Source organism: Cebus imitator, unplaced genomic scaffold, assembly GCF_001604975.1.
Source record: "Cebus imitator isolate Cc_AM_T3 unplaced genomic scaffold, Cebus_imitator-1.0 Scaffold39, whole genome shotgun sequence".
Taxonomy (NCBI): Eukaryota; Metazoa; Chordata; class Mammalia; order Primates; family Cebidae; genus Cebus; species Cebus imitator.
The window spans coordinates 8156021-8168112 of NW_016107354.1; the positions used below are offsets into that span (position 1 = coordinate 8156021).

General features: G+C 43.9%; 2 protein-coding genes across 3 annotated transcripts in view; both read left to right on the forward strand.

Annotated features, from left to right (window-relative positions):
* LDHA (lactate dehydrogenase A) overlaps positions 1–4663 on the forward strand; it is a 14023-nt gene extending 9360 nt beyond the window's left edge. The window contains exons 5-9 of one of the 2 annotated variants that reach the window (XM_017525863.2): positions 1050–1223; positions 1917–2034; positions 3014–3137; positions 4292–4372; positions 4469–4663. In XM_017525863.2, the coding sequence (XP_017381352.1) occupies positions 1050–1223; positions 1917–2034; positions 3014–3137; positions 4292–4372; positions 4469–4552 (581 nt within the window). In that variant the 3' untranslated portion in view covers positions 4553–4663. The other variant, XM_037737535.1, reaches the window with a different exon arrangement.
* A 2833-nt stretch (positions 4664–7496) lies between these two features.
* Positions 7497–12092, forward strand: part of LDHC (lactate dehydrogenase C) — a 46835-nt gene continuing 42239 nt past the window's right edge. Inside the window, exons 1-2 of the mRNA XM_017525864.2 lie at positions 7497–7816; positions 8152–8286. Coding sequence (XP_017381353.2) covers positions 8161–8286 — 126 coding nt within the window. The 5' untranslated portion in view covers positions 7497–7816; positions 8152–8160. The remainder of the gene's footprint in view (positions 7817–8151; positions 8287–12092) is intronic.

The following is a 12092-nucleotide window of genomic DNA, read 5'->3' on the forward strand; positions in this document are numbered from 1 at the left end:
TTTTTTTGGGACAGTCTCACTTTGTAGCCCAGGTTGAAGTACAGTGGTTTGATCTTGGCTCACTACAACTTCTGTCAAGGAATTCTCCTGCCTCAGCCTCCCCAGTAGCTGGGATTATAGGCATGTGCCACCACGCCTGGCTAATTTTTGTATTTTTATTTTAATTATTATTTTGAGAGAGAGTTTCACTCTTGTTCCCCAGGCTGGAGTGCAATAGCACCATCTTGGCTCACCACAGCCTCCACCTCCCAGGTTCAAGCTGTTCTCTTGCCTCAGCCTCCCTTGTAGCTGGAATTACAGGCATGCGCCACCATGCCCAGCTAATTTTGTATTTTTAGTAGAGATGGGTTTCTCCATGTTGGTCAGGCTAAGCTGGTCTCAAGCTCCTGACCTCAGGTGATCTGCCCACCTTGGCCTCCCAAAGTGTTAGGATTACAGGTGTGAGCCATCGTGCCCAGCCCCATAATTGTTATTCTGTTTTGTTGATGCACAGTTTGTTTTCATAAAACTGTTAACGCTTTTTTTTTAGTTGAGTTCTCACTTTGTCGCCCAAGCTGGAGGGCAATGGGATGATCATGGCAGCTTTGATCTGCTCAAGTGATCCTCCTTCCTCAGCCTGTTAAGTAGCTAGGACTGCAGGCATGCACCAATATGCCTGGGTAGTTTTTTGAAGTTTTTTTGTGTGTGTAGAGATGGAGTCTTGCTATGTTGCCCTGGCTGGTCTGGAACTGCTGGCCTTGAGCAGTTCTCCCACCTCAGCCTCCCAAAGTGTTGGGATTACAGGTGTGAGTGGTCATGCCCAGACAAAACTACTTTTTGAATACTTAATGGACTTGGTATACATAGTATAGAGACTAAAAATATTAACAAAATCATTGGTTAGCTATGTTCAGTATCAAAATCCATACATAGCCATATATCTGGAGAAGACTATCATTATCTAATGATGTACCTAGTATCTGCTTAAGTGTTTTCTTTATAGTAGGGATATCTTTTTTTGTGTTGCGGGAGGGGATAATGGGTGATTTTTATTTTCTCCTTTTTCATAGTGGATATCTTGACCTATGTGGCTTGGAAGATAAGTGGCTTTCCCAAAAACCGTGTTATTGGAAGTGGTTGCAATCTGGATTCAGCCCGATTCCGTTACCTGATGGGGGAAAGGCTGGGAGTTCACCCATTAAGCTGTCATGGGTGGGTCCTTGGGGAACATGGAGATTCCAGTGGTAAGCATAAATTATTTTCTTTTTGTTTTCAAAAAGATTATGTAAAAAGTCGATGGGCGTTTTATTAAATTAGAGCCTAATCAAATATCCATTCAGTAGGGTAGAATGGTTTCCCAAAATCTACCATTTTGTGTAATTACATGTTAAGAATTGGTAAGATTGCTGCCATTTTGTATGACATTTTATGGTGAGGGGGATGGGGAATGAAATTTCTCTTCTTAACCATGGATATCTTAAGACTATAGTTTTTAGGATGACTTTAGTCGTTTAGTATCACAGATGTTTATACTTGACTTGTACTGTCTGGCCCTGAAAAGGTCAGCAAATCCAAACGGAGTGTACAAAAAATTATATTATTATCACAGTTGAAATGTTATGATTTGGTTAGAGTTCTATATGCTAAGAAAAAATTCCCCTTATGTTCTCATACCGTCTTTATATTTCAAATATGTATGGGTTAAACATTTTAATTGGTTAGAGAAACAGGTTAGAATACAGTGAAAATACTTAGTTTTATATAATGTAAATAAATGAAAATCTAATCTAAAAGTCAGTAGTGACTACATCAGTAGTCTTGACCATCTACCAAAATTGGGTATTCCTCCTTCAAAGATAAGAGAATTAGAAAAATGAATCACAGTTACTAATCTGCTGGTGCGTGGAAATAAATGTAATCTGTACAATTTCTTCTAGTGCCTGTATGGAGTGGAGTGAATGTTGCTGGTGTCTCCCTGAAGACTCTGCACCCAGATTTAGGGACTGATACAGATAAGGAACAGTGGAAAGAGGTTCACAAGCAGGTGGTTGAGAGGTAATAAATCTTCTAATTTGGCAACACAGAAGATTAAAATTTACTGTTTAAAAGGTTAAAATTGTAATAGCATTTGCATTTGAGAACTTTTTTTTTCAAGATGGAGTCTTGCTATGTTGCCTAGGCTAGAGTGCAGTGGCATAATCTCGGGTCACTGTAACCTTCACCTCCTGGGTTCAAGCGATTCGCCTGCCTCTGCCTCTTGAGCAGCTGGGATTACAGCTGTGTGCCACCACCCGGCTAATTTTTTGTATTTTTAGTAGAGATGGGGTTTCACCATGTTGGCCTGGCTGGTCTTGAACTCCTGACCTTGTGGCCTGCCTGCCTCAGCCTCTCAAAGTGCTGGTATTACAAGCATGAGCCACTGTGCCTGGCCTTTTTAAAAATTATTATTATTTTTTGAGACAGAATCTCTGTCACCCAGGCTGGAATACAGTGACAATCTCGACTCACTGCAGCCTCCGCCTCTTGGGTTCAAGCGATTCTCCTGCCTCAGCCTCCAGAGTAGCTGGGACTACAGGTGCATGCCACCACACCTGACTAATTTTATGTATTTTTAGTAGAGACTTTGGTAAAGGGGTTTAACCGTGTTAGCCAGGATGGTCTTGATCTCCTGACCTTGTGATACGTCTGCCTCAGCCTCCCAAAGTGCTAGGATTACAGGCGTGAGCCAGTGCGCCCAGCCTGTAGTTTATTTTTTGATAGCTGTGTAATATTTCATTATATCAGTATACTACGATTTATCTATTCTTCTGTTGGAGAGCATTGGAAAGATTGCCATGTTTTTGCTGTTGCTAACAGTACTGTTAATGAATATCCCTGTCATTATATGCTGGTATACATGTGGAAAGGTTATTCTTGGTATAAGGTAACATTGTGTCATTAATCACTGTAAAAACGTGTTTAATGAAAGCTTTGTTTTTCTTTCTTTCTCCCACCCTACTTTTTCTGCCTTTACCTATGGTTTCCTACCCTACAGTGCTTACGAGGTGATCAAACTCAAAGGCTACACATCCTGGGCCATTGGACTCTCTGTGGCAGATTTGGCAGAGACTATAATGAAGAATCTTAGGCGGGTGCACCCAATTTCCACCATGATTAAGGTAGGTCTGTGTAGCAATACACTGTATTTGAATGCTTTTTCCTGGCTTTTTAAGAAAGATTTAATTTGACTACAAAAAAGTCTCACTCAGTTATGCTGAGGTAGGTAGAAGACTATATATTCAAGTTAGGGTCATCATGTTGCTATTTTTAAAGACGGGGTTTCACCATTTTGGTCAGGCTGGTCTTGAACTCCCGACTTCAGGTGATCTGCCTGCCTTGGCCTCCAAAGTGCTTGGATTACAGGCATGAGCCACCACACCCCACAATGACTTTCTTTTACACTATTACATCATAACATCTGGAAAGGAATTTCTGCTTACCGAGCTGTATTTTAAAATCTTCATAATTAGGTCAGGCACAGTGGCTCACAGCTGTAATGCCAGCACTTTGGGAGGTCAAGAAGGGCGGGAGAATTGCTTGAGCCCAGGTGTTTGAGACCACCCTAGGCAGTATAGTGAGACCTTGTCTCTATTTTTAAAAAAATGCTTCATCAGGATAGAAAAAAAATGCTAGGTGAGGTGGCTCACACCTGTAATCCCAGCACTTTGGGAGGCCAAGGGGTGGATCACCTGATGATCAGGAGTTCAAGACCAGCCTGACCAACATGTTGAAACCCTGTCTCTACTAAAAATACACAGCTGGGTGTGGTGACGCATGCCTGTAATCCCAGCTACCTGGGAGGCTGAGGCAGGAGAATCACTTGGACCCAGGAGACGGAGGTTACAATGAGCCACGTTAGCACCATTGCACTCTAGTATAGGCAGCAAGAGTGAAACTCCATCTCAGAAAAGAAAAGGCAGTCCAGCTCTGTGGCTCATGCCTGTAATCCCAGCACTTTGGGAAACCAAGGTGGGTGATCACGAGGTCAGGAGTTCAAAGCCAGCCTGGCCAACGTGTTGAAATCCTGTCTTTACTAAAAGTACAAAAATTAGCTGGGCAAGGTGGCACAGCCAGGAGGCTGAAGCAGGAGAATCACCTGAACCTTGGAGGTGGAGGTTGCAGTGAGCTGAGATTATGCCACTGCACTCCAGCCTGGGTGACAGCGAGACTGCCTCAAAAAAAAAAAAAGCCTCATAATTAATAGAGAATGTAAGTCTTGGGAAACCCTGGAATGCATAGGCAAAATGTAAAATATTTTTCATTTCATCTTCAGGGTCTCTATGGAATAAAGGATGATGTCTTCCTTAGTGTTCCTTGCATTTTGGGACAGAATGGAATCTCAGACGTTGTGAAGGTGACTCTGACTNAGGGTCTCTATGGAATAAAGGATGATGTCTTCCTTAGTGTTCCTTGCATTTTGGGACAGAATGGAATCTCAGACGTTGTGAAGGTGACTCTGACTCCTGAGGAAGAGGCTCGTTTGAAGAAGAGTGCGGATACACTTTGGGGGATCCAAAAAGAGCTGCAATTTTAAAGTCTTCTGATGTCATACCATTTCACTGTCTAGGCTACAACAGGATTTTAGTTGGAGGTTGTGCATTTTGTCCTTTTTATCTGATCTGTGATTAAAGCAGTAATATTTTAATATGGACTGGGAAAAACATCAATTCCAGAAGTTAGAAATAGGAATGGTTTGTAAAGTCCTACAGCTATATTCTGATGCTGGATAGTGGTAACCTTGTGTAGTCCTAAACTGGTTAGTGTGAAATAGTTCTGCCACCTCTGAGGCACCACTGCCAATGTTGCACATGCTGCAGTTGCCCCTTGAGCCAGAGAGATGTTCCTTTGTTATGTAACTTCCTGGCTCCTTCACTGAACATGCTAGTCCAACATTTTTTCCCAGTCAGTCACGTCCTGGCATTCGGTGTATAGATCCAATATTGCATGTCTTGTTCCAAAGGATCTAATTTTGTGAACTATATATATCAGTAGTGTACATTACCATGCAATGTAAAAAGATCTACATATAAACAATGCAACCAACTATCCAAGTGTTACACCAACTAAAATTACCCCCAATAAACCTTGAACAGTGACTACTTTTGTTAATTCATTAAGATATAAAGTCATAAGCTGCCAGTTATTCATTATATTATTAGGCTATTGGGTAACCCTGCAATGATTTTTTTAAAAGGGGATATTAATTACTAATAGCAGAAAAGGTAACAACAGAATTGTTTTGGTACCACTTCCATTAAAATGGATAGTTTTAATATATTAAGTCCCAAAGTATTATATGAGATATTTGATAATCATGCTAATCATAATTGGAAAGTAACATTCTATATGTGAATGTAAAATTTATTTGCCAGCTGAATATAGGCAATGGTACTTTGTCACTACAGGGAACACAGATTTTCTTTGCCCTCTGGAAGCCAGTAACAAAAACAATTTTAAGGTGGGGTGCATTGGCTCATGCCTGTAATCCCAGCACTTTGGGAGGCCAAGGTGGGCTGATCACTGAGGCCAGGAGTTAGAGACCAGCCCAGCCAACAATGAAATCCCATTTCTTTTCTTTTTTTTTTTTTTTTTGGGGACGGAGTTTCGCTCTTGTTACCCAGGCTGGAGTGCAATGGCACGATCTCGGCTCACCGCAACCTCCACCTCCTGGGTTCAGGCAATTCTGCCTCAGCCTCCTGAGTAGCTGGGATTACAGGCACGCACCACCATGCCCAGCTAATTTTTTGTATTTTTAGTAGAGACGGGGTTTCACCATGTTGACCAGGATGGTCTCGATCTCTTGACCCTCGTGATCCACCTGCCTCGGCCTCCCAAAGTGCTGGGATTACAGGCTTGAGCCACCATGCCCGGCCAGAAATCCCATTTCTTTAAAATAAAATAACAAGTATCCTTGGTGGTTGTCTACTCAAGTTTTCTTTACAATTTTTCTAAAAATATAACTGGGACCCTTATCCAGGCCTGAAAACCATACTTGTAAAGATTAACTGGACAACATTATTGTCATCCCCAACTCCAGGGTCTTTTTCCAAAGATTCTTTCCTGAGAGCCAGTTAAGGAATTATCTCAAAACATGGTTTTCCAACCTTTTGCTTTGCCTGAGCCACTTTGGAAGAAGTGTCTTGGGCCACACATAAAACACACTCACCAGGCACGGTGATTGACACTTGTAATCCCAGCACTGGGAGAGGCCGAGGTCGGTGGATCACTTGAGGCCAGGAGTTCAAGACCAGTATGGCCAACGATGGTGAAACCCCATCTCTGCTAAAAATAGAACAATTAGCTGGGTGTAGTGGCCTGTGCTTGTAGTACCAGCTACTTGGGAAGCTGAGGCACAAGAGGCTGAGGTGGCTGGTGATCAGGGAATGAACTGGTGATAAACCCACAAGAGACTGCAGTGAACCCAGATGGTGCCACTGCACTTGAGCCTGGGCAACAGAGCAAGACTGTCTCAATAAAAATTAACACTTCCAATAGCTGATAAGCTAAAAAAAAGTTCATGCATAATCTTCCTGATATCTGCCACCACAGATAAGCAAAAGAGTCCTCACATTCAAAAGGTTGGGCACATCTATAAAGTATAATTCTGTGGACTTTTAGTGTATTCGCATAGTTGACAACCATCACCAATATCTAATCTTAGAATACAAGCTGGGTGCAGAGGATCACACTTGTAATCCCAGCACTTTAGGAGGCCAAGGCGGGTGGATTGCTTGAGCCCAAGCGTTTGATACCAGCCTGAGCAACATGGCAAAACCCTATCTCTACAAAAATTTCCTGGATATGGTGGCGGGCACGTGCAGTCCTAGCTGCACAGGAGGCTGAAGTGGGAGGATCCCTTGAGCCCAGAAGGCAGAGGTTGCAGTGAGCCGAGATTATGCCTCTGTACTCCAGTCTGGATGACAGTGAGATCCTGTCTCAAAAAAAAACAAAAAACAAAAAAAGAACATTTTAATTAGCCCAAAAAGAAGCCTGTACTTACTCCTGGAGCCTTTTGTAAACTTTGAGGCAACCTTCAGTCTTTAAAATTTTTTAAATTTACATTAATTTCATATTATTTGATACAATAAATATCAACATGACTGAAAACACTTAAGTGAAATAGACTGATTCTATTAGTCTTTCATGAGTTTTCAAATGGAATCTTGTAAAGCTTCCTTACTTACGGGCAAAATTTTTTTTTTTTTTGAGACAGGGTCTCACTCTGTCCCCCATGCTGGAGTGCAGGGGCACCATCTCTCCTCACTGCAACCTCTGCTTCCCAGGTTCAAGGAATTCTCCTGCCTCAGCCTCCCGAGCATCCGGGACTGCAGGCGCGCACCACCACACCCAGCTAATTTTTGTATTTGTATTTGAAACAGACGGGGTTTCACCATATTGGTCAGGCTGGTCTTGAACTCCTGACCTCGTGATCCGCCCGCCCTGGTCTCCCAAAGTGCTGGGATTACAGGCGTGAGCCACCGCGCCTGAGAAGTTAATAATTTTTTTAAATCCTGCAAATAATGCATCCCCGTCTTGCACACTCTTTGGGTCAGTCTAGAAATCTTTGCATCATTTCCCTGATCTGGACCGCCGCAACCCACACAGCTCCCCGGCCTGGAGAAGTCCATGTGCCTGCGCCTGTTGCGGGAAGTGGGGCGGAGCTTGCGTGCTGACGCAGGAGAGCCGTGCGTGGGAGCGTGCGCGCCTCGAGACAGGCGAAGGGTAACCGTCGCCGGGCTTTGCGCTTCAACTGTCGTTAGTGTATTTTTCTGTTGTCACTTCTGTGTCTTCCTTCAAGGTGGTTCCTTGCCCTTTTGGGTCATCTGTACTGCGCCAAGCCAAGCATTTGTGAGCGTGTGGTGCTGGGGTGAAAGTGGGGGCTGGGGACGGAGAGAAATCCAAAAGCCCGGTGGTGCCCCAGCCTTCTCATTGCCTGGTAGGCTGGGCCTTGCTTTACCTTCCCCGCACCCTTGACCAGGAGATACTTTCTTTGGTTTCCCTCCACCCCGGCTCCACCATTCTGCAAACTGAAGAGGCTGTTCCTTAGATGTTCAGTGTGGTTAACACATCGTAGCTGTGAGAGTGATTAATTTAGGGAGTTCGATTCCATTGAAGTTGCGTTATCCCTATCAGGTTCTCCAAATGTCAACTGTCAAGGAGCAGCTTATTGAGAAGCTAATTGAGGACGATAAAGACTCCCACTGTAAAATTACCATTGTTGGAATTGGTGCCGTAGGCATGGCTTGTGCTATTAGCATTTTACTGAAGGTGAGTAAGAAGCCCATCCTGTGGCTGAAAATCAAGTGAGCACTTCAAAGTCTTGGAGATGTCAATTCATTCAGGGTTGCAGGGTTAATCCCTTGAAAGCAGATCTGTATCCTCTTATCTGGCCTGCCCACCCGCCAGCTCGGCCTCGCTTCCTTCTTTCCCCTTCCCCCATCCTTTTTCTTTCCCTCCCTCCCTCCTTCCCTCCCTTCCTCCCTTCCTCTCTTCCTCTTTCCTTTTCTTTCTTTTCTTTCCTTCTTTTCCTTCCTTCCCTCTTCCTTCCTTCCTTTCTCTCTCTCTATTAAAAACGCGCGCTTTGAATGAAGAGATTCCCCCAAACAGGCTTTGTGTGAGCAACATGGCTGTTTATTACCTGGGTGCAAGTGGGCTGAGGCCGAAAAGGGCGTTAGGAAAGGGCAGTGGGATAGAAGTTGGTTTCTTAGGTTTGGGGTGGGCAGTGGAAAATTACAGAGTAAGATCAGTTACAGTGGTTGGGGGAGGGGCAAGGACTATACATTACTGTGAGTTTAGTTACAATGGCAGGTGGGATAAGAGTAGTTAAGATGATAGGGTGGGGTGAGGGGCTTCACCGGGGAAGCTTCACTGGGCGATTAGGGACAATGGCGAATGCGGGGTGGGGATAGGGGGTGGGGCTTGGGGGGGGCTTGGGGGGTGGAGGCGGGGCCTGGGTGGGGGCGGGGCCTGGGGGGATGGGAGACAATCAGCCATGGCAAGCAAGACTTCAGACTTTCAGGCTCCAGGCTTGACACTCCTTTTCTCTTTTCCTTTTCGTCTTTCTTTTCTCTTCTCTCCTTTCTTTTTCTGACTTTCCTTTTTCGAGACAGGGTTTGTCTGTTGCCCAGGCTGGAGTGCAGTGGTGCAGTCTTGTTCCCCTGCAGTGTCCACCTCCCAGGCTCAAGCGATTCTCCTGCCTCAGCCTCTTGAGTAGCTGGGGCCTCAGGCACTCACCACCAGGCTTGGCTAATTTTTTGTATTTTTAGTAGAGACAGGGTTTACCATGTTGGCCAGACTGGTTTTGAACTCGTGACCTCAAGTGATCCACCTGCCTTGGCCTCCCAAAGTACTGGGATTACAGGCATGAGCCATGATGCCTGACTGCCAATAGGTATTTTTTTAACCCTGGTCCCCTCCCTTCCTCTCTGCTTTTGGAGTTCCCAGTGTTTGCTGTTCCCATCTTTATGTCCATTTATACCCAGTGTTTAGCTCCCATTTAAAAGCGAGAACATGCAGTATTTGGTTCTCTGTTTCTGCATTAATTCACTTAGGATAATAGCTTCCAGCTATACCCATGTTGCTGCAAAGAACATGATTTTGTTCTTTTTCATGGCTGTTGAATATTCAGTATTCCATGGTATATATGTACCACTTTTTATCCAGTCCACCATTATGGGTGCTTAGATTTATTCCGTGTCTTTGTTATTATGAATAGCGCTGGGAGAAACATGCTAGTGTAGGTGTCTTTTTGGCAGAACATAATTCTAACTTTCTGTACTTTATGATGCTGGTGGTGGATCTCTGCACATTTTCTTCCTTGCCAGTTGGCATCTTCTCAGATTCTGCCAATAGAGGTCACCAGAGGGAAGTTGGAAGGTAAGAGCAGAGGAGAAGAGACCTCCTTGTTTGCTTATTGTTCTGGTTACTGTCATCCCAACTGTACCTCTTTGTTGAAATTAGGTTGGTTCTAACCTCCATCTTCTTTTGGAACTCCCAACATTGGCCTCATCATGTCTGCCCAGCAGTGTCAGCAGCAACCAGGTTTTGCCTTCTTCAGGTGTCTGAACATAGCTCCATGAAACACTTCCAGTAGTCTCTCTGTTCTGTCACCCTTAGGGGTGTTAGCTTCTAACTACAGTTGCTGTGTCTGGATTACCTCATATGTTCCCTTTTTGCTCTTTCAGAACTCCAACTGCTAGCTAATGCCCTATATTAAATTTCCTCTGTTGAAATGCTTAGAGTGGTTTCCATTTTTCTGACCAAACCCAGACAGAGACACGGACTGATATAAAAATTGACCTATAAACATGATCTGTTTTTTTGTTTGTTTTTTGTTTTTCTTGTTGAGACAAGGTCTGGCTCTGTTGCCCAGGCCAGAGTGCAGTGGTGCAATCTCAACTCACTGCAGTCTCTACCTCCCAGTTTCAAAGCCACCCTTCCACCTCAGTCTCCTGAGTAGCTGGGACTATAGGCACACACCACCATACCCGGCTACTTTTTGTAGAATCAGGGTTTTGCCATGTTGCCCAGGCTGGTCTTGAACTGGTGAGCTCAAGTGATTCTCTTGCCTTGACCTCCCAAAGTGTTGGGATTACAGTCATGAGCCACTGCACCCTGCCAAATATCATCTAGGTTGTTTGTGCACAATTCTGTCTTCTTTTCTTTCTTTCTCTCTTTCTTTTCTTTTTTTTTTTTTTTTGATAGGATCTCACTCTGTCACCCAGGCTGGAGTGCAGTGGTGCAATCATAGCTCACTGCAGCTCAACCTCCTGGGCTCAAGTGATCCTCCCACCTCAGCCTCCCACATAGCTGGGATTACAGGCATGCACCACCATGCCTGACTAATTTTTTGTAGAAACAGGGTTTCACCATGTTGCTCAGGCTGGTCTTGAACTCCTGAGCTTAAGCAGTCTGCCACTTTGGCTTCCCAGAGTGCTGGATTACAGGTGTGAACACCTGGCTGGCTTTCTTATCAATTAGCTAAGAAGTGTTAATGTGATCCTTCTAGATGAAACTTCTTATCCTCCTCCCATTCATGATACATAACACATTATTTAGTAAATTTTAGGATATATGGTTTTTCAGAATGGCCAAATGGTACCTGATCTAAGAAAAAAACAGTAGTAAGTAGGGACTTTTATCTCTTTCCCTTGCTGTTCCTTTGGAATCTGGCCACTGGCATCTGAAGCACTATATAGTTCTGTACTCTGTTGCATGTGACAAAAACCCAATTCAAATTCGGTTAAGCAGAAAGAGGAAATAGGGCAGAAATAGCTTCAGGTACTACTGGATTCTGAAGTTCAGACATATCAAGACATAGTCTTTGCAAATCTTGGTTTAGATTTTCTCTGTTGGCTTAATTCTTGGAGTCTTTCTGTGTGGTGGTAAAGATGGCTGTACAGTTTGTTCTTTCATTCTTGTTTTTTTCCTTCCAACTCTACAGTCATTACTAAGGTTCTTGGATTTGCATGTCATTCTTAGAGCTTATGATTCTGAAGAAAAGTGAGATGTAATCTTCCATCTTCCATTTTCAAACTTTATAGACATACTTGTTTCTTATACCTGGACCATATGTCCACTTATAAACTGATTTCTGTCACCAGAAGGAAAAGATGGAACAATTGGCTAGGTCTGGTTTTAATGCCCATCTACTCCAAGGTTGGAGGACTGATGTTAACTGTACTGCACTGAACCACTTGGAATAGATTCCCATGGAAAAGAGGAATTCTATTACCAGGGACAGTAGACAGATGAAATTAAGTGTTCACCAGAGGTGGTTACCTTTCTGTTTGGGCCATAAGGATGCATACTAAAAGCAGCTTTGGCCAACTCAGAAATAAGGCTTAAGGTTAAATATAATAAAATCCTGGCAGGGCACGGTGGCTCAAGCCTGTAATCCCAGGACTTTGGGAGGCCGAGGCAGGCGGATCACTTGAGGTCAGGAGTTTGAGATCAGCCTGACCAATGTGGTGAAACTCCATCTCTACTAAAAATACAGAAATTAGCCAGACGTGGTGGGTGCATATAATCCCAGCTACTCAGGAGGCTTGAACCTGGGAGGCAGAGGGGTTGCA